This window comes from Lupinus angustifolius, chromosome LG16, assembly GCF_001865875.1.
Source record: "Lupinus angustifolius cultivar Tanjil chromosome LG16, LupAngTanjil_v1.0, whole genome shotgun sequence".
Taxonomy (NCBI): domain Eukaryota; kingdom Viridiplantae; phylum Streptophyta; class Magnoliopsida; order Fabales; family Fabaceae; genus Lupinus; species Lupinus angustifolius.
This window is the reverse complement of record NC_032024.1, coordinates 16,191,964-16,215,385: the sequence shown is the minus strand read 5'-3', so window position 1 is coordinate 16,215,385 and position 23,422 is coordinate 16,191,964. Positions and strand designations below refer to the sequence as shown.

General features: G+C 31.4%; 2 protein-coding genes across 2 annotated transcripts in view; both read left to right on the top strand.

Moving 5' to 3' along the window:
- LOC109329607 (bifunctional epoxide hydrolase 2) overlaps positions 1–10,063 on the top strand; it is a 23,836-nt gene extending 13,773 nt beyond the window's left edge. Inside the window, exon 4 of the mRNA XM_019563300.1 lies at positions 10,025–10,063. The gene's annotated coding sequence lies outside the window, so the exon portion shown is untranslated. The remainder of the gene's footprint in view (positions 1–10,024) is intronic.
- The window catches only part of LOC109329609 (U3 small nucleolar RNA-associated protein 14 homolog A-like), a 24,143-nt gene extending 721 nt beyond the window's left edge, over positions 1–23,422 (top strand). The window contains 9 exon segments of the mRNA XM_019563303.1: positions 261–411; positions 848–1,335; positions 1,577–1,798; positions 1,929–2,249; positions 2,583–2,778; positions 2,781–3,052; positions 3,826–3,957; positions 4,208–4,310; positions 23,308–23,422. Of these exon segments, the coding sequence (XP_019418848.1) occupies positions 261–411; positions 848–1,335; positions 1,577–1,798; positions 1,929–2,249; positions 2,583–2,778; positions 2,781–3,052; positions 3,826–3,957; positions 4,208–4,310; positions 23,308–23,357 (1,935 nt within the window). The 3' untranslated portion in view covers positions 23,358–23,422.

The window sequence follows — 23,422 nt, the reverse complement described above, 5'->3', positions numbered from 1 at the left end:
AGGATGACATTATGATACCTGTCTGCATATTAATAAAAAAGCTGATTTTAGGAGAAACTGAACAAATCTGTCAAAACCAATTTTGGAGAATTACTCATTGTTAGAATCTTAAACAAACAGACCCTAAATTTTCCCAAATGCGCATGCAACTTTAGTTTGCAGTACCTCATTGCTTTAGTGCTTCATTAATTTTATATTTCAACTTATCCATTGTGTCTGTACTAGTTCACTGTCATTTATGTGCCCATTTGTATTTCTAGGATGAGGATGTGGAATCTGAAGATGATGACGACGATGATGATATGAGTAAGAATCGAACTGCCGCGAGTAATGAGTCGGAAGAGGAAGATGAAGAAAGGCATGCAAGGATGTTACAAGGAGTTACTGGTATGCCCACCGAGGCTTTTGAAGGTAAGTATATTAGTATTTAACTTTTGTTTGGCCCATTATTTTGGTTAGAACATAGAAGCAAGTCAGTTTTCTGTCCTATTTATTGGAAAACAATTAGTTATACGAGATGCATTTGAAGAAGTTTTTAACATGCTAGGATGTCAATTTTAAACTTTTTGAGACAAGTTCTGAACACCTTTTGTACGGAGTTAATCTGATTCAGAGATATTTTTCTCATTTAACTGTTAATCCATCCACACATATGTTTTTAAGTTAGTTCAAAAAAAAGTGTGTATATGTACATCTGCTCCGATTTTGGAGACATGCGAGTAAAATGCTGAAGCAAGTTTTCCATATGAATGCTTCCTACAGAGAAACACAGTGCTGTTACACCATAGTCTGTCTATTGTGTTGATTCTAGAACAATGATGCACTTGTAATTTTAATCACAATGCAGGGAAGAGGAAGAATAAGAAGATGAAGGATACTGTTTTACCGGAGCTTTATCAAGAGTCAGAATATAATTCTAGCCGTGATGTTGTGAATGGTGATGGACTCATTACCATCGAGGATCTTCTGAATCCTCTTCATGAAAAACCTGGTTTTGGAGAACTTAGGAAGAGAATGAACGAAATTGAGAAGAAAGCTAGGACTATTCATGCACCTCTGCCAAAGGCAGATCAAGCAAAGATAGAGAGAAGGGCAGCATATGAAAGATCAAAGAAAGATGTCACGAAATGGCAGCCCATTATTCAGAAAAATAGAGAGGCACCAACTGTCTTCTTTGATGAAAATGTAGATTTAGGGTTTTCAACTGTTGGAGCAATAGCTTCTGAATTCGAACCCAGAACTGAATTTGAGATGAAAATGGCTGCACTGGTTCGTGATGACAAAGTTATGGAAGCTCATAAAAGGGACGGGTCTAGGCTTCTTGAAATGAACATGGTATGAATATGTAGATATTAGTTGACATTACTTCAATGAACTTAACATTTCAGATTCTAGCTGATCGTTGAATAGTATGATGAAACTGTCTTGGTTTCTATACTTCCCTAATTTCTGTTGTATGACTAAAATGTCTTAAATAGTCATCGCTGAAGTTGTTTGGAAGCTTAAATTGATGTGATGCATATAATGTGGAATTGCTGCATTTCAATTCCTTTATATAGTTTATGATGCCTGACAGGTCTCTGTTGAAGATGAAAAGGATAGGCAAAATCGGATTGCTAAAATGCATAGCCTTCTTTTTCGTCATGAACGGAAGGCAAAGCATATGAAAAAGATCAAGTCTAAAACATATCATCGTTTGTTGAAGAAAGATAGACTGAAGGAAGAATCTTCTCGGATTGAAATGGACCCTGAAGCCGCTAAAGAATATGCGATGAAACAAGAGCGCCAAAGGGCAGAGGTATGTAGTCTCTCTAAAGAAATAAGATCTGCAGAATTTTTGCTTTGCTAATGCTGTTTACTGATATATCTATTGTTTTATCAATTAAGAGAATAATTGTGTCTACCAATCCCTTTCTCACTTACCTCAGGAACGCATGACTCTGAGACACAAAAACCAGAATCGGTGGGCTAAGCGTATTTTACAACGTGGGTTAAGTAGCCAAGATGAAGGAACTCGTGCAGCCATAGCTGAACAACTTCAAAGGCATGCAGCGTTGTCTAGGAAAATGCACTCTATGAAGGATAGTAGTAGCAGCAGTGATGATACTAGTGATGAGGATGAAAACTCTGATGGATCTGATCAGGATAGGGTTTCTAAGCTTTTGGGAAAAGCAAAAGAGAAGACAATGAGAGTGTTAGAGGAAGAGGATGAAGTTCCCAAGTCAGGATTGCTTTCTTTACCTTTTATGGTAATTACTGATTCCTTCTCAACCTTATTTTATAAAAAGAATACTGAGTTACCTATCCTCTATTCCCTTGGTTTTTTATGTTCCTGATCCTGAAAAGATGTGTTTAAACTAAAATTGTTTACGTGGATAATTATATGTCTAAATAAGATTTTGTTTCATTAGCACTGGAAAAGGGAGAACCACCAGCAATGAGGAAGATATATATCTCCGGCTTCTGTTAATCTTGTTGTATTGTTTTCTTTGCTATAAAAAATCTTAGGAGTTGCAAATTGTCAGTTAGAAAGTTTTTCTTTGTGATTTGTCATTTGTGGTCTCTTGATTTGTTATGTGCAGAGGCGTGGATTGGAGAAAAGAAAAGAGGCAGCTGTTGAAGAAGCCAACATTCTTATTCAAGAATATGAAGATTCCTTGATGAAGCTGGGGAGTTCTGGTGGCTCAGAAGATCCAAAAGCTGCTTCTGTCAGTGGCAGAAGAGTATTCGGAACAGCTAAGCCCCAGATTTCCGATGCAGGCAATAAGGTAAAATTTAGGAACTCATTCAACAGACTTTTGCGGGAGATGATGTAGAAGATGATTTCGAAAAGGATAAACAGGAGATCCTCAACAGAGAAAATCCAGAGCCGGAAAAGCCTGTATCACTTCCTGGATGGGGCCAATGGACACATATACAGCAGAAGAAAGGTGAACCATCTTGGATGCTGAAAGAGCATGAAAATGCCCAGAGGAAAAGGGCAGAAGCTCTAAAAAGGAGGAAAGATGCTCAACTAAAAAATGTGATCATCTCTGAGAAGTTAGATAAGAAGGTTAGTGGCAGTACAATATTTTTTTACCTTTTTCTTTTCAAATGATATATCAAATTGATTTCATGCATGCAATTCATTTGCTTTCCAATAAGAATTTTGTTATTCTTGATTGGCATATTTCTAAATATGATATTTGGCAAAGGCAGCTAACTCATTAATATTTTAATAATAATAATCTTAGTATTATTGTTAATATTATTATTTATTGCTAATATGAGTAAATTACCCACTTCCTCATATTGTCTTCAAAGCATTGGTTGTACGCTATTAGTTTAATATGAACATGATTTATGATAGTAGAGCATTATGGCGTTGTTTGATCTATGTAGCCGACCCCACCTAGTGGGATTCATGCTTGATTATTGTTGTTGTATAACTTGTATTATTGAAAACTTCTTTGTATTCATAAAAGGGTTGCATCAAATGTGAATGTTTTGCTCTTTTCTTGACATGTAAGGATGAATAAGTAGGAATGACATTTGAACACAAGATAAGTTGTTGCTATAATGGCTCATTTAATGATTCAGTTAGGCTTGATATTATTTTAGAATTAGTCGTAGTAGTTTTTTCGTGAATATAATGGAATTTTGGTAGGTTCTTATGATATTGGAAAGATATGTGTAAGGCAAAGTAGAGTACCTGAGAAAGTAGCATTCTATTAATGTTATGGTTGTTGGTGTTTGATGTTGATCTTTTCTTTCTGTAATTACTTTTTCTTTTGGTAGACCTTGATGCTCTAATTTCATTTTGATACTTTCTTTTGAATATGGCAGGCTGAGAAGCTCCATACAAAAGCATTACCTTTCCCTTTTACTTCCAAAGAGATGTTCGAACAGAGCATGCGTGTACCTATTGGACCTGAATTTAATCCAGCAACTGCAATTGGACCGCTTAACAGGCCCGAGGTATGTGCTTGAAAACATTTCCTTGGCAAACTGAATATCCTTCAGTTTTCTAGCATTAAATTTTCACAATTTAGCCCTTATTCAAAGTAGCTCAATTTAATATTTGGAAAGTCCTGCTGGTCTCCTTTAGAGTAGAAAAGTCCTTAATTGATCGGATACTCGTCTTTGAGTTTAAACTATTTGGGGAAAATGCAATTACCCAATGTGCATTTTCTCTTGCTGCATTGTAAATTGACTCTTGTATGTGCAGGTGGTGAAGAGACCAGGTGTTATTATAAAACCAATAGAGTTTGAGGAAGTGAATCCTCATGAGCAACGGAGCGAAGATAAGCATAGATTGAAGAGGAGTAAAGGCAAAGGTGGCAAATCTTTGAAAAAGATGAAAAGTTGACCGGAAAAGTTAATCTTCCTATCTTAACAAGGAAGTTTATGGTAGACCTGTAGTATCTAAGGAAGAGAATAAAATAGAATTCAAGATATCTATGAAAATTGTTATTGATTTATTTTATACTTGCTGAAAATTTCAATGTTTAATTTTGTCATTGGTTTCTCCACTTGATATTAATATATATATGCTCATTAAAAGCTTTTTTCTTTGGTGGTTTTAAAGATATAATTTAACGTCAACTATTAATTCAATTTTCAAAACAGGTATATCAAATCTTTAACATAAATATTAATATACTTTCATTCATTAGGTGGCAATGCTAGCCCAAGGAAAATATAGTAATATCCTCTATTTTATCAAATGTAAAAAAATTATAGAGTATTTAATGACAGTATATTATTAACAAGATGTTTGTCTACTGATATAAATTCCTGCCAAATCTCTAGGATGATCAAAATGTTAATAATTCGATTCCTTGGAGCAATACTTGTTTGAAAAGATAACTATGCGTTCCGAAAGAGATTAGTTTCTTATTCAAAAGCGTGAGAGAATACCTTTAACAATACAAAAAATGACATAGGTTGTTTTGTATTGCTTATATTGTATTCAAACTAGTACATTATAAATTAAAATTGATTGTCATGCATAAGGTTATTTGATGAAGGAAAGCTTTACGTATAAAAATTAAATATTGAGAAGTTGTGAGGAAAATAGACAAAATATTAACTTGTAATAAAAAATAAAATAAATGACATAAAGGAGAGAAAAATATTAGAAAAGTTTTACCTATGAATTAAACATGGAAAAATTGTGAGGAATGTAGAAAAAGTGTCCCCTCATGACAAAAATAAAAGTAAAGTGAGTAAGTAAAGGAAGAGAAATTTTTTAAAAAAATCCTATGCATGAAAATATTAAAGGATATTTGAGTATATCATTCAAGAAAATAATAATATAACAAATTAATATTAATATTAAAAGCAACAAATGTTATATACTAGGAAGAGATGATGGGGTTCCCTTGGTTTATTATGTGTTGTAAGAATGTACTAAGAATTTATAACGGGCAACTGAATGGCTAGTCCATTCTTCTCTATTTTGCGGCCCATTCTTATTGAGTTAAGATCCAGATAAATATACCTAAAACAAGAGGAAAAAATAATATGATTTAACACTTTATTTTAGAGATATAATAAAATGACATTTTTACCTCTATGTACAAATGCAAAAAATGTTTACTTGTCTCTCTCCCATTCTTATTGCATTTACCTAAAGTGGTTAGTTTCTTGTGTGGCTAACATCCTATTGTCATTCTTATTGCATTCATATAATTACTTATCTCTTTAAATCTCTATTTACAAAGCTTTTGATTATAACTTGTTTGGGATACAGAATAAACTAATCCAAACATGATATTCCAAAAGTATAAATTAACAAATACAAAATGTAATTTTGCAAATTAATTTAAAAATAAATACTCTAGATGATGAACCATTCTCATCTTAAAATCATTGAAAGATCATCAAGAAGTTCATACTCGAATTTATCAACAGAACCAATATCATAACGCTTGTTCTTCTTGGATTAATTCTTATCTTGTTCTTCTTCGTAGTCATACAAAGTGAAGATGAGCATAGATTGAATAGAAGTAAAGGCGATAGTAGCAAATCCGCGAAAAAGATAAAAGTTGACTGGAAAATGTAATGTTCGTATAGTTTGTGTTTTTTTCCAGTTCTATAAACATTTGCAGTTCGGTCGAATAGAAGGCATTGATTGTACTATGCTTGAGGTTAAAACCAATCATTGCCTTCAATTCGACCGAATTGCAAATATTTCTAGAACTGGAACATAACACAAACTACACGAACATTACCTTTTCCGGTCAACTTTCATCTTTTTCATGGATTTGCTACCATCACTCATAGGAAATGGAGAGAAGGCATGAAGGGACAATGAATGCAATGAATGCAAGCTTGTGGGAAAATATTCTCATATAGTGGAGGTTGAAGACATGGATGGCACGTCCATCACTCATAGGAAATGGAGAGAAGACATGAAGGGCTAACATAAGCATAAACATGATGATATAGATTATTTCATTGCAAAAATCAATAATAGAAGGGGATGTGCTCTCTGGTGGCTCTATCTTTTTTAAGACAAATCCCAATATCATGCCTAATGGAAGTAGATTGAAAGGCATAAATAAAAAGTGCTCCCATGATAGCCCCCTCCTCATGAGTGGAGAGTGGGGTTCCACCGAGAGAGTGAGATGGTTAAGGAGGAAAAGTTACGTGGGTAGTGTAGTTTGACTACACTATCCCACGTTTGGGTATGTTTCTGATTAATTACGGCTTAGGGGTATTTTTATGAAACTCGTGGATGCCAGCCACGAGTTTGGCGAAGTCGTGGACTAGAGCCACGATTTCACTGGAAAGTCGTGGATACCATCCACGATTTCCATGAGAGTTTCTCTCTCCTCAATGAAATCGTGGATAGGATACACGACTTCCAATGTCGTGTACCCGATACACGAGATTGCATGTGTTATTTCAAACAACGCCCATTTACGAAACGTGTTTACTTGTTTTTATTTTTAATAATTTATAAAAATAATATAGTAATTGATAATTGAATATGGTAATTTTAGTATGTAAAATGAATATGTTAAACGTTTAATTTAAATTAATTTAATAACAAATTTGGAATTGGAATAATTTGTAATTTAAAATTAATGTAATAACAAAATTGGAATTGGAAAAAGAAGAAAATTTCATAAATTGTAGTATGAATTTCAAAAACATTAAATTAGCGGGAAAAAAATCCTAATGACGTCTATGAGATGATGTTCAAAAAATCCTAATGGCGTCTATGAGATGATGTTCCACATCCAGGTGCCTTTCTCCTTCGAGGTGGTTGGACTCTTAGTTGTTGTTGTTGTTGCGATTGATTTTGTCTTCCACCTCTAACCAGTTGTGGCTGCTCCTCATCTTCGTCTTCACTATCGTCATCATCTTCATCGTCATCGTTTGTTTGTGAAGGCATTGTCGGCTGATAATATTGTTGAGAGTTGAATGCCGAGAATGAAGTATTTGAAGTAGTGCCAAACATTGATGGCATTCCTTGAAATTGCGAAGATGAGGCTAAGTGAGAAAATGAGTAGTCACCCATTGCTCGTAACATTCAAACCCAAAGGGATGTTGTTGTTGTTGCTGAGGAGCAGGAGTCTGAGTGTATGCCTGCAGAAAAGTATCTGTCTGAGTTTGACTCTCATAATGTTGTTGATAGTCAGGTGCAAAAGGCATTTGGAACTGTTGTGGAGGAGGAGCTTGAGAAGTAGTTGAGGAGAAGGCGGTTGGAATTAGTTGAGCAAATGCTTCCATCATCTCATTGCAGTTTTGATAGACATCATTCAATGACTGCAACGGATTTGGAAACACATTTGTAGGAGCACACCTATCCCGAATCATTTTGATAAAATTGTACTGCCTAAAAAGGAAGGAAGGAGAGAAGTATGTTAAGAGGGAAAGTTTATGGTTGTATCCAAGAGAGAGGGTGAAATCCCTTTATGTATTTTACTCACATTGATTAATTTTATACTTGCTGAAAATTTTATAGGTTTAATTTTCTCCTTGGTTTTTCTTCTTGCATTAATATATATGCTCAAGGTGTGTAGGATAGACTTTCTCATTGATATGTTGTAATGGTATTTTATTTTAAGTATAAGTTTCGTATCTTGTCTAAGATATATCTGAAAGTTGGAATTTGTATTTCATCATAACCTGTCTTTTATATTTACTAGTTGTTGGGTAAGGAGAAAAAAATCTGAGTTCTTTAAAACTGATGGTACATGATTAAGTATAAATGGAAAGTGTCACACAAATTGTGTTACTTAATTTGTTAGAAATTTTTTTAATTATTAAATTTTTAATTTTAATATATATTTTTAACTAATTGTAGTGACACATGAATTTATTTTATGCTATTCAAATTTTAAAATGTTAAAATTGTTATATTTGTACTTAAAAAACAAATGAGTATTTAGAAGTAACTATAACCTTATCTATTTCATAATTATGTAATGGATAGAGAATTTAAAGTTAGAAAAATATCAGTAAATATTTCATCTCATGCGTATTCTTCAAATATAAAAAATATAGATGAAAATAAGAAATAATCATATTAAAAAATTAAAAATAATGATCTAAAATTAAGATACAAAATGTTAATTTCTTGAAACAAAATTTAATTAAAATATTTAATGACCATAAAATAAATAAGTAAAATTATAAAATAAATATAGAATGTTAAAAATAAAATCAAAGATTTTGAACCTGAACAAAAGTTTGATTTATTGAGATTAAATATCAACAATGTTGTTTATGTCGTTAACATTTATCATTTCAAATTGTTGATTTATGTTTTTGTATTATAACCATTGATATAAAAATTGTATTGTGCCGGCTGGTTGACCGGAAAACTGACGAACTAGACCCTTAATCAGTACGGTACAAATGTTGAACTAGTCAAATATCAAAATCAGTCAAAATTGGTGAATCAGGCGGAATTTGACTAAATCGACCGCTTTATACACATTTTTAAAAAAAAAATCCTATTACACGGTGACCAATCTTTTCAACCCTTCTTCTACATTTCAAGACATATATTTTCAAAATATACATAAATTGCACCTTTTGGCTCATAACATTAGTGTGTAATCTCATTGACATTTGTGTAATCTTATAGTCAACTATCTGAATATAGGATTTGGTGCAAAAATGGAACCTCGATATGAGACGAGTTTGACTCCTTGGTGTGAAATGTTAAAACTCTAAATTTATTTTTTTGTACGGTGAGTTGTAAACTTCTGTGTCATTTATTTATATTTTGCGGTTGTTAAGTGATACTTTTGGATTGATATATGTTTTGCAATTTAAACTTTGAATTTGTTAAAGACTTAAAGTTGTTTGTTTATGTGAATTTTGAGTAGATTATGAATATGAATTATAAATTTGAGTATCTACATTTTTTAATTTTTTTGTTATATGTTTATAAATATAAGCAGGTAGATCCGATTTAACCAGTTTAATCGGCATGCGGTTTAATTACTGAACTACACATTAAACTAGTGTATCACTATATCAGTATACTAATCGGTTTGAAAACCAATACGGTTTTAACAACATTGATTATAACTATTTTGACTTACATGTTTATTTTTTGTTTCAACTCATAAAACTTTAATATTTTATATTGTATTATTAGATTAATATTTAACTTTATTTAACTAAAAATTTAGGTCTTTCATTTACCTATAACTTTTAAATACATTTTTTAGTTTCAACAGGAAGCAATCCATGCAAATCACATGGATATAATGCTAGTAATTCTCATAAAAAATTAAGACATATCACTTTAAATATATGATTAGGATATTTGGTTAGATATGAGATACATCCCCTTTGCATCAATATGATGGATAGAAGGATCCCAAGATCCAGTTGAAACTCTCTTTTAAGTAAAAATATGCAAATTGGAGAACAATTTCAATAGCACAATATCAAGAACAATTGTGTTACAACAAAGATTCAATGGAATGCTCATTGGCTTTCAAAATTAAGGTTTAAAAATTTGGGTATTCATACTGGAAAAAATGCATTTATATAGAAGATGAGAAATAAATCAAGAGAATAAAGTATCTCTTTACATTAGGATATAATTTATTTCTTCAAATTCATTCATTGTTTGAAGTGTATTTTATTTATTTATAATATATTTTAAAATAAAAACTTTTAGAGGAAGGAGAAAAAAGACACATGTCAAATAATGAGTGTGTAAATTATCTCATTGTTTGATAGTCAATGATGTACTAACAACGTAAAAAACACTTACAATATTAGTATATATATATATATATATATATATATATTAAATCCTAATGAAATACTTTATTCTCATAAATCAAATACATAGATTTGTAGTCATTGAAAAAAATGGGACAAGTGGTGATCAATTATAAACATGTTGTAATTAATTAACTATATATATGATTTCACCCGCAAGAATCAATTACCAATCCACAACAATATCAGCCCAAAAATATATATTTTAGTGGAAAAGTGTGCATGGTAATCCATTATTCTGACCCATTTCCACTAACTTAAATAAACTTTTATATTAATTATCACATTGATTAAATTGTGATCTTTAAATATTATTATCCTTTTCAATTGTTATGCCTCTCAAAACTGTGATTTTAATATTCGAACTGTTTGTATTTTTATAGCTTTTAATTTTGAGTAAAGATTTACTTTGGTACATGAAAATTTTCGTCCAAACCAATTTAGACCATGAAAGTATAAAAAATCCAAGTCCTAAAAAATAAATATGTCACACATGTCAATCCCCCATTACTTTGACTGTTTCAGTTAATAAAAACATAAACATTTGCATAATTCTCCTATCCCTCATAAAAATAATTAAACAATCTCTCCCTTTTTATCATGATAAAAAAGCAATGATATATATATATATATATATATATATGAAAGCGCAAAGAGTCAAGATTTGCATATTTGACGCTAACCTGTATTTTGATGAAGACAATGGACATACAATCTTAAAGATTGTATAACAAACAACGAGCGGAAGACTCAAGGGTTACATCTATAGACTTAGGGCGTTGTAAATTTTTACTTTTATTAGAAGTCTTAAGATGATTGTCTTAGATCGAGTCTAGGTTAGGTAAACCTAGGTGAGAGTCTCACAAGAGCTTTAACATAAACAAGATTAAAATTGAGACATCACATCTACATATCACATGATAAGTAAGCTCCTGCATCTACATATATGGTTTTATGCATTGAAGGTAACATATTTGAAAAACCATGTATTGCATGTTTACATACCATGTAGTTTATAGTGGACCACAAACGAACCAAGGTAAAAATTTCCATGCGCACAATTTTCTAACCTCTATCTACTTTACTTTTCGTCTTTATATTTTTGTTAATTGATTGATTTTGTGTTGTTACATGTTATAATCAGTATTGACATAATTCTGTAACCTTTGTAATCAATTAAGTGTATAAGAACTGGTAATCGTGACTTATTGTGCAAGAAACCATAAAATCAAGAACTGCAAGAACTCAAGATAATCGATTATCCACAGGCATAATTGATTAAGTCCAGCACTAGTTAATCGATTAAAACCAAGTTTAATCGATTAAGTGCAATAACTTTCCATTTTGCGCAAAGTATCAGAAAAGTGGAGAAAATGATCTGCAACACCTATTCAACTCCCATTCTAGGTGTATTTTAATCTACTGGTACCCAACAATATATATAAAAAGGATATCAGAGTGATAAAATTTAACATACTCCATTAAAAACAAATCTTTCATAATAGTTTAGATTACAAAAATGAAAATCAACATGAACCAAACTATCTTTTTTATTAAGTTTGATTCCTAAAGTACTAAAAAATCGAATCGAACCAGACCCTTAACTCCGAGTTATAGGGAGTAATTGGTTTTATAGGGCTCTTGATATATTTTTGTTTAGGCTCTAGGGTACTATTTTTAATTTAATCTATTTAATTAAGTATTCCAATTTGTAAAAAGAAGTAGGGTTGTATATTTGTAGGTTTTCTCCAACAACACTTCTCTTCACACTCGGAAACCTCCAAACTAGCGCAGCCATGGCAAAAATGAATAAGCAAAAATTGAGAGACAGAGCCAATCGCAGAAGAGAGAAAACGAAACCAAATCAGAATTCAAAGAATCTCAAATCCGTTAAATCTAAAACTCAACACAAGAAAACCAGTCCTCATTTACCTTCATTTCTTAAAAAAGAGGTTGAATGATTAAACCATAATACTAACTCTTTTGATAACGATGAAGAGACAAATTCCGATTATGAAAATGGAGAACGAGAAATTTTGGTTAAGGATTTGTATGAGTATGAAGAAGAATAAGCGTTATGATGTTGGTTTTATTGATAAACTCAAGTATAAACTTTCCGATGATCTTTCAATGATTTTAAGGTGAGAATGATTCATCATTTGGAGTATTTGTTTTTAAATTAATTTGAAAAATTTGAGTTTGTATTTGTTAATTTGTACTTTTGGAATATCATGTTTGGATTAGTTTATTTTGTATCCAAAACAAGTTATAATCATAAGCTTTGTAAAGATAGATTTAGAAAGATAAGTAATTATATGACTGCAATAAGAATGATAATAGGATGTTAGCCACACAAGAAACTAATCACTTTAGGTCAAATGCAATAAGAATGAGAGAGAGGCAAGTGAACATTTTTTGCATTTGTACATGGAGTAAAAATGTCATTTCATTATATCTCTAAAATAAAAGTATCAAATTATATTATTTTTTTCTCTTGTTTTGATTGTATTTGTCTCAATCCTAACTCAAATATCCTTTAATATTCTCACGGATAGGATTTTTAAAAAAAAATTCTCTTCCTTCACTTACTCATTTTACTTTTCTTTTTGTCACAGTGAACATTTTTTCTATATTCCTCACAACTTTTTCATGTTTAATTTTTCACTTATAATTTTTTCACAAACTCAATAATTCATGGGTAAAAATTTTCTAATATTTTTCTCTCTTTTGAGTCACTCATTTTATTTTTTGTTACAAGTTAACATTTTGTCTATATTTCTCACAACTTCTCAATATTTAATTTTTATAGGTAAAGTTTTCCTTCATCTAACAACCTTATGCATGACAATCAATTTCAATTTATAATGTACTAATTTGAATTCAATAGAAGCAATACGGAACAACCTATGCGAACGCACAAGTATATTGTCATTTTTTGTACTATTAAGGGTATTCTTTCACTTTTTTGAGTAAAAAACTAATCTCTTTCGTGATGCATGTTTGTCTCTCCCAACAAGTGTTGCTTCGAGGAATTGAATTATTGACATTTTGGTTATACTAGAGATCTAGCAGAAACTTATATCACTAGATCAACATCTTATTGATAGTATATTGTTATTTGATACTCTATAATTCTTGACATTTGATAAAAGAGGATATTATTATATTTTCCTTGGGCTAGCATACATTAAAGATTTGATATCACGGTTGACCAAATTGAATTAATATTTGGCGTTAAATTATATCTTTAAAACCACAAAAATAAAAGCTTTTAAAGTGCACATTAGGGAATACCCGTGCACATTAGGGAATACCCATGCACGTTATGAAACATTGTGTATTATGGTCAATAAACCATGCCCTTTATGGAATTCGTGTGTGGAACACTAGTTAGGCTATATTTCTTTGTGTACATTTTTACAAGTTTAAAATATATGCATTGTTAGTATAAAAAAATTTATATTGTTAACACATCATATATTATTGATTTGTATTATTTTGATTTGAGAGTCAATATTGATTAAAACATGAATGGTAGATAATTTGCTAATAGTGTAAAAAAATTAGATTGTCAAGTGCGTATATATGAAATCCAATTTTTATAATTACTTTACAAATAATTACTAGACACTTTATAATTTTGACATTTTGTAAAATATAGGATATTATTATATTTTCCTTGGGCTGCTAAAATTACTTAACTAATAATCATTCTATAATTTTGACATTTGGTAAACAGTTATAGAACGCAAAAACATAGACAGAACTGCTAATGAATAGTCTGGTTCGGTTCTAGAGTTTTTTTGCTTTTAAAAAACCCTTTAAGAAAAATTTAGAGGCTTCTGAACTAGTCATAGTCAAAAAAACTCAATTTTAATAAGTAAATAAAAGTAAGTAAGCAAGAAAGAACTGTGAATACTTAATGACTAAAGTTCAGCTGAAGATCCAAAGCCCACTACAAGAAACTTTCAATATACTTCAAAACAGCAAAATTAAAATTTTAGTCCAAAAATCCAAGACATAGAATCATGTCCAACAAAATTTAACACCCTAATAAACAATGGTTTATTCAACAATAGAAGTCACTACTTACATGACTTATGCTCACGGAAGGTGCCATGTGGTGGTGAGGTGTGCAATTTGCACACCCTAATTTTTTTTAAATTATATATTTTTAAAGGAAAAAATGTATACATTAATAGTGTAAGAGTTTTATATATTGTTGGCATATCATACACCATTCTTTTAATCATCATTGTTTCTTCGGAAAAATAACTCAAATAAATGGTAGATGATACATGTGTATAAATCTTTACACTGACAATGCATTAATATTTTCTATTTTGTAATATTTAATAGTATACATTATTATTCCTATGATTTTTTAAAGAAAATTATATATTACCTACATACAAGAATATTAGCTAGAGACTAAGTATTGTCTTCAAATATTGTTTTATTTCTTAGCTAATTGGTTGTTTATATAGCCATTTAGCATTTTCTATTTCATTCTTTATATTATGTATTTCATTTTTCTATTATCCTAACATTGTTTCCATTTCATTGTCTCAATTTTATTGTTTCTATTTGTTGCATTTGAATAAAGCTATTTCCTTTTGTTATTTGTTTGATTCATTAAATTTACATTTCATTGTTTGGATATATATTTAACACTATTTTTATTTCAGTGTTTCTATTTATTTCTTACAAACGATTTTTCGTTTCTTTTATTCTTTATTTGTTTCATTGTTTCTATTATGTTTCATTCTTTCTATTCACTCTTTAAATCTTTGTAATTTATAATTTCATTATTTCTATTATGTTTTGTTTCTATTATATTTTATTTTGTTTGCAATGATTTTAGATGTTGCAACAATAACCGTAGAAGGATAGTTTTCAACTATGAAGATTACGAAAAATAGGTTGCATGGTTGAATGAGATATGCATAGATGAGTGACTCCTTATTCACTTGTATTCAGCAATAAATGTTTAACAACTCTGAAATTAATTTATATGGAGCGTGTAATTTATTTGAATAGTTATATTTAAATTTTGGTGATTTTCATATTAATGTTTTCATATTTTTATATTTTTTATAGAGAATTAGAATGTTTTTTGTATTGAATATGTATTTTATGTTATAATTTTTTTTTATATTTATGGTAATATCTAATTAAAAGTGGGATATATGATTATTTTGTTAATGATAATTACCTTTGATTATATGATTTTTTCAAAAATTAAAAATTGTTAAGAGCAAAATAAGAAATTGAAAATTAATGCATAGTGGTAGTTAAAACATGTTTTGCTTTTATATATTGTATAGAACTATATATGATTTTTATTATTTAATTTTTTAATATATGTCACACACCCTGCTCCCAGGTCTTAGAATCATCAATGCTTATGCTACTGAATACATGTCATATTTAATTCATTGTTTTTAATCTCCCACTAAATTGCACCATTTTAAGACATGGTCCACTAACACATGGTGATAGCTACCATTACATGTCATGTATTAATATTTGTGGTGTAAAGCAATTGTAATAAACAATGACTTATTCAACAATATATTACCTTAATTTAATTTGATACATTAATCATTAGGTACAGGTCTATCATTGATATCATTTGTTGTTCCTGTAATTCGTTGATTGTCTACTCTCATCTTTAATAAAATATTGAAATAAAAACGTATAACAATTTTGAATACTTATTTTTGTCCGGACATAATACTTTTTAAAAAAGTGACAAATAAATAATATAGGTACTTGTGAGTATTTTTATCGAAAAATAATATTTTTTAGGTATGCCAAAGTACCCACTGCACTCATCAATTTCTCACCCCCCTTTCACTCACTCATGAATCCTTAACCGGAAAAATTACGTGGGTAGTGTAGTTTGACTACGCTATCTCACGTTTGAAACCTCCCGAACCTTCATTCTGACACCAACCCTTCCGAAATTATACTTTCTAAAATCATACTTTCTCTCATTTCCCGATAATTATCATCAAAAAATGGAACATATTGGTCCAGGTCCTATTAACCCCTCCCTTCTCACCCTTCAAAAAGATCATGTCTCCACAAACATTTGGAATGGTGGAGAAGTTACTTTTCGAGCAAGATACAACTTTTGGCAAAATTTACCATCTGCGTCGGTGTTAGAAGTTATTCGTAACACAACATTTGGGCATATTCTCGATATTGGTACAATCGAAATCAACAACCACCTAATTACGGCATTGGTTGAGAGATGGAGGCCGGAGACTCACACCTTCCATCTACCTGTTGGCGAGTGCACAATAACTCTTGAAGATGTCGCATACCAACTTGGGTTGTCAATAAATGGAGCTCCTGTTACTGGCATTACAAGTGGTGATTGGGAAATGATTTGTCACAACTTGTTGGGTGCAATCCCAACTGACAAACAAATTATGGGTCAAAGGATCCAAATGAGTTGGCTCGACTCAACTTTTGCGGTTCTTCCACAACATGCTGATGATGTTGTGATTGAGCAACACGCAAGAATGTTTATATTACGCATGATTGGAGGCTTCCGCATGCCAGATACATCAGAATCACGAGTCCACCTGATGTATCTCCCATTGTTGCAGGACTTGTCACAGACATTCCAATATAGTTGGGGTTCATCTGTATTGGCGTGTCTATATCTTGGAATATGTCGTGCGGCACTCATTAGTCACCAAATTGAAATCGGTGGATGCTTGCATTTACTACAGTCATGGGCATATGACCGCATCCCAATGCTAGCTCCAAGAGTACATAACAATGACTCACAAACTTTCCCTTTAGTCCAAAGGTATATTTTTTTCCATGATTTTATTACTAAAATTCTTCAAATTACAATAGTTTATGTTTGAAATTATTCATATAACAATAACTACCAATAACAATACATTTTAGGTGGGCGCAATATCTAATCACCACCAACATCCCTGGTCATGCAACAAACATAATACGGTCAATGTTGGATCGCTTGCGCATTGATCAGGTAATTTCTGTAAATTCTAATTTTTAATATATTTACTATTATTTCTAACTATTCTTGTATTCATTAATTACTAACTTTGTTTATATATTAGTTTGTGCGGACCCCATATAGGAACATTACCTATGTGGGGCTCATACCTGATGTAGTCAGAGCACGTGTACCACTCATCTACTTTGCACTTGTTGAGTGGCATGCTGCTGATCGGGTGATGAGGCAGTTTGGTCTACAACAACCTATCCCAGAAGATCCAATTAATCTGCAGAAACAACACAAGATGGATCTACGTGGGAAGAATGACTACAACTGGCCTCAAAAGCATGACCAGTGGATTCAGGTTTGGAATAACCGGGAAAACTATGTAGTAAATGGTTTTCCCGATAACCAGTCTTTGTACCAGTACTCGTGGTATATGCAATGGTACTTACAAAGGACAAGGAAATACATATATCCAGATGGAGCATATTCAGCCGGATCGGTAATAACAAAAACATTTGTAATTATATTTTATTTTATTTTGTCTTGACATATTCTAACAATTTAAAATTTTCCATTTATTCAGTACAATTTTATCAAAATGATTCGGGATAGGTGTGCTCCTACAAATGTGTTTCCAAATCCGTTGCAGTCATTGAATGACGTCTATCAAAACTGCAATGAGATGATGGAAGCATTTGCTCAACTAATTCCAACCGCCTTCTCCTCAACTACTTCTTAAGCTCCTCCTCCACAACAGTTCCAAATGCCTTTTGCACCTGACTATCAACAACATTATGAAAGTCAAACTCAGACAGATACTTTTCCGCAGGCATACACTCAGACTCCTGTTCCTCAGCAACAACAACAACATCCCTTTGGGTTTGAATGTTACGGAGCAATGGGTGACTACTCACTTTCTCACTTAGCATCATCTTCGCAATTTCAAGGAATGATTGGCACTACTTCAAATACTTCATTCTCGGCATTCAACTCTCAACAATATTATCAGCCGACAATGCCTTCACAAACAAACGATGACGATGAAGATGATGACGATAGTGAAGACGAAGATGAGGAGCAGCCACAACTGGTTAGAGGTGGAAGACAAAATCAATCGCAACAACAACAACTAAGAGTCCAACCACCTCGAAGGAGAAAGGCACCTGGATGTGGAACATCATCTCATAGACGTCATTAGGATTTTTTTCCCGCTAATTTAATGTTTTTGAAATTCATACTACAATTTATGAAATTTTCTTCTTTTTCCAATTCCAATTTTGTTATTACATTAATTTTAAATTACAAATTATTCCAATTCCAAATTTGTTATTAAATTAATTTAAATTAAACATTTAACATATTCAATTACCATACTAAAATTACCATATTCAATTATCAATTACTATATTATTTTTATAAATTATTAAAAATAAAAACAAGTAAACACGTTTCGTAAATGGGCATTATTTGAAATAACTCATGCAATCTCGTGTACCGGGTACACGACACTGGAAGTCGTGTACCCTATCCACGATTTCAGTGAGGAGAGAGAAACTCTCATGGAAATCGTGAATGGTATCCACGACTTTCCAGTGAAATCGTGGCTCTGGTCCACGACTTCGCCAAACTCGTGGCTGACATCCACGAGTTTCATAAAAATACCCCTAAGCCGTAATTAATCAGAAACATACCCCAAACGTGGGATAGTGTAGTCAAACTACACTACCCACCTAATTCTTCCTCCTTAACCATCTCACTCTCTCGGTGGAACCCCACTCTCCACTCATGAGGAGGGGGCTATCATGGGAGCACTTTTTATTTGTGCCTTTCAATCTACTTCAATTAGGCATGATATTGGGATTTGTCTTAAAACAGATAGAACCACCAGAGAGCACATCCCCTTCTATTATTGATTTTTGCAATGAAATAATCTATATCATCATGTTTATGCTTATGTTAGCCCTTCATGCCTTCTCTCCATTTCCTATGAGTGATGGACGTGCCATCCATGTCTTCAACCTCCACTACATGAGAATATTTTCCCACAAGCTTGCATTCATTGTCTCTACTTCTTATTAATAACACAAATTTTAATTGAGAGCTTGCTACACTGATTTATTAACATATGCTGCACTCTAACCATTGTCTCACTGTTACATTATGTCATGCTTATGTCTCACTATTTCTTTTTACTTTGAAGTCTTAATTGATAAGGTGGGGATATATGATTTAGCTTCAACATTTTTGCTCAGGTTTTATTTCTATGTGTGTGCAGTCTTCAGTAACATTTATTATACATATTCCTAAACGTTTGGTTGGTCTACATTACTTGCTAAAGCATCTCGTGTTTTATATTTGTTCATGTGTTATGCGCATAAAGGAAGCATCGGGGATATTATACCGGGAAGCCTAACATATGGTAATCTTCTCCGGTTGAAGCTAATAGGAGATGACGATGTTGCTTTCTCCAAAATAAGACAATTGTACACTTTGAATCAAAATGAGATTAAGTAGAATTATATACCTTTGTGGATCAAAATGGGAAGCAAGTGGAGTTAACAAGCTGTCGGGTATAACAATTAAATTTTACATACTTTTATGTTCCCTTATTATTTCATTATCTTTTATGTATAATAATTAATAATTTTCATAAGTAATCAAACATAAAATTCAAAAATAAAAATATTGAAATGAAGATTTAATAGTGAGGTTACGATTTGTGTCGTATCTTACTTCTTACTTCGAGTCGACAATCGGTCGTAGTTATTTGTACTACTTATGTTATTTATCGAAGTAAGAGGATGGTTAATGACCAATATCGACTCTTCACTTATTAATTCTCTCTTTAAAAATTAAAAAATATTTTAATTATTTTATTTTCGGATTCAATAGTGAGGTTACAACTTGTATTACATCTTTCTTCTTGTTTTGAGCCGAGAATCGGTCGCGATCACTTGTACTGCTTCTGCTATCTATCAAAATGGAAAGAAGGTAAGCAATCAATATTGACTCTTCGTCTATTAGTTCCACTTCGATTAAATTCAAACAATTTCTAAATTTTAAATTAAACCAACTTATTAATTTTCTACAAGAACTACGTAGTCTTGATTTCCCTATTACACCCAGAGATACATAGGAGCATGATAAACTCTTGTCAGACACAAAAATAGAAAAATAAATATTTTGTTTAAACAATTTAATTTAAATAAATCAAGGGTATTTAGTTCATGCAATTAGTTAGGGTGCCGTTTAATTACGGGCAGACGATGTGTTAATACCTTCCTCGATCTGTAATCAACTCTTCAACTCAAACTCTAATATAAAAGACCATTTCCAGAAGTTGGGCTTAAATTGAGTTTTCCATATTTTAACTGCAAAATATGTGGTAGCGACTCCAAAAGAGGTCGTGTAGCCAAAAATCAAGACGCGACAATAACTTACAATAATTTTTTTTACTATACCTAATTCAACTCTAACTACATGACTTGAAAAATTAATCTTTTTAGGTTTGTTTCTTCAACCAAATTTGAGCATAAAATAAAGCCTCAATCATGAAGGGTGCAATGAACTACGATATGAAACAAGAATGTGACCCACGATGCTAAATACATTCTCGGACGATAGTGTAGAAACTCGAATAACTAATATATTCCTAGCCATGCATGAAATAACATGATACTTGACTAACTTGACTCTCTATCATTTCAAAATAGATCATCATCACTTAGTTCCGCAAAATTATCATCCATGTATCTATCCAATTCACTTTTCTTTATATCGCTTTGTTTTTTCCTCAAATGTTTTATTTGTAGTTCCTTGACCATAGCACTAAGGTCATCATAATTTTGAACAACTTGGTTTAGGGACATTGTATTGTGATTTCGCCACTAGGGACATTGTATTTATGGCTTCCCCCTATGGTACGAAATCAACGCAAAATTCAATGTTTTTCTATGTAATATCCATCCTCATCAATGAAATGAGTCGTCACACACTCATGGTTCATGTTTTCAATGGAAGTATAGGAACTGGTTTTGAATGAAACATTTGATGATTAAGCTCCAACAAAGATTTCAATAATACTTTTCCTTTCCTATAGTAATAATCACACGACTATGGACTTTGAACCGTGGTCGAGCTTACTCACAAAAGATCTAAACACAAGATTCTCAACAAACTTAAATGGAAACTCAACAAGATTCATAGTCACATTTCTTTCACCTTCCCTATTTTTCCCTTGTGCTATGGTCTTTCGCTTCTTGTCATGTATTTTATTTGGGCTTTTTACACTCCTATCTATATGTTTGCTCAATGTAGTTGTTGCACTTTTAGTGAATACTCTCTTGCACAATGATGACAAACATCTTTATTGGCTTCCTTCTTAAAAACATCTCATACAACAAGACAACTCTAGAAGGCTTTCGTTTAACACTTACCTCATTTGTAGATGTTTCACTTGTAATTTCAGCAACTTACCTCAGTGATGTAATTTTTTATACCTGTCTCACAGGTAGCCGCAAATTTATATATTTCGTTTTTAGTTAGATTATTATATAAATTTTATTATAATTTTAACTTTTAAGATTATATATCATATACTTTATTATTATTTCATAATAAATTACACATATTTGACAATGATCATAAATTTATCATATAAATATCATATTATTCATGTAACAATTATTTTTACATATTGATTATTACATATTATATAAATATATAATTAAAATTAAAAACTCGTTGGGTATCCACAAATACCTGCTACTCGCACAGGTACCCGCACGGGTACCCGCAAATATTGTGGGTTTGGGCACGGGAAAACACTACTCACGCCTGCCTGCACCCATTGCCATTCCTAGGAAGAGATAACAATGCATCCCGAAATAGATTAATTTCTTACTCAAAAGGGTGAGAGAATACTCTTAATAGTACAAAAAATAACAATATACTCGCGCATTCGCATATGTTGTTCCATATTGCTTCTATTGAATTCAAATTAGTACATTATAAATTGAAATTGATTGTCATGCATAAAGTTATTAGATGAAGGAAAACTTTACCTATAAAAATTAAATATTTAGAAGTTGTGAGGAAGATAGATAAAATGTTAACTTATAACAAAAAATAAAATGAGTGACTGAAAGGAGAAAAAAATATTAGAAAAGTTTTACCCGTGAATTATTGAGTTTGTGAAAATTTACAAGTGAAAAATTAAACATGAAAACATTGCAAGGAATGTAGAAAAATGTTCATTTATGACAAAAAGAAATGTAAAATGAGTAAGTGAAGGTAGAAATTATTTTTAGAAAAATCCTATCGGTGAGAATATTAAAGGATATTTGAGTATATCATTCAAGAAAACAATAATATAACAAATTAATATCAATGTTAAAAGCAACAAATGTTATAAACTAGGAAGAGATGATGAGGTTCCCTTGGTTTATTATGTGTTGTATGCATGTACTAAGAATTTATAACGAGCAACTAAATGGCTAGTCCATTCTTCTCTATTTTGTGGCCCATTCTTATTGAGTTAGGATCGAGATAAATATACCTGAAACAAGAGGAAAAAATAATATGATTTAACACTTTTATTCTAGAGATATAATAAAATGACATTTTTACCTCTGTGTACAAATGCAAAAAATGTTCACTTGTCTCTCTCCCATTCTTATTGCATTTACCTAAAGTGGTTAGTTTCTTGTGTGGCTAACATCCTATTGTCATTCTAATGCATTCATATACTTACTTATCTCTCTAAATCTCTCTTTACACAACTTTTGATTATAAGTTGTTGGGGATACAGAATAAACTAATCCAAACATGATATTCCAAAAGTATAAATTAACAAATACAAAATGTAATTTTGCAAATTAATTTAAAAATAAATACTCTAGATGATGAACCATTCTCACCTTAAAATCATTGAAAGATCATCAAAAAGTTCATACTCGAGTTTATCAACATAACCAATATCATAACGCTTGTTCTTCTTGGATTCATTCTTAGCTTGTTCTTCTTCATAGTCATACAAAGTGAAGATAAGCATAGATTGAATAGAAGTAGAGGCGATAGTAGCAAATCCGTGAAAAAGATGAAAGTTGACTGGAAAATGTAATGTTCGTATAGTTTGTGTTATGTTCCAGTTCTATAAATATTTGCAGTTCGGTCGAATAGAAAGCA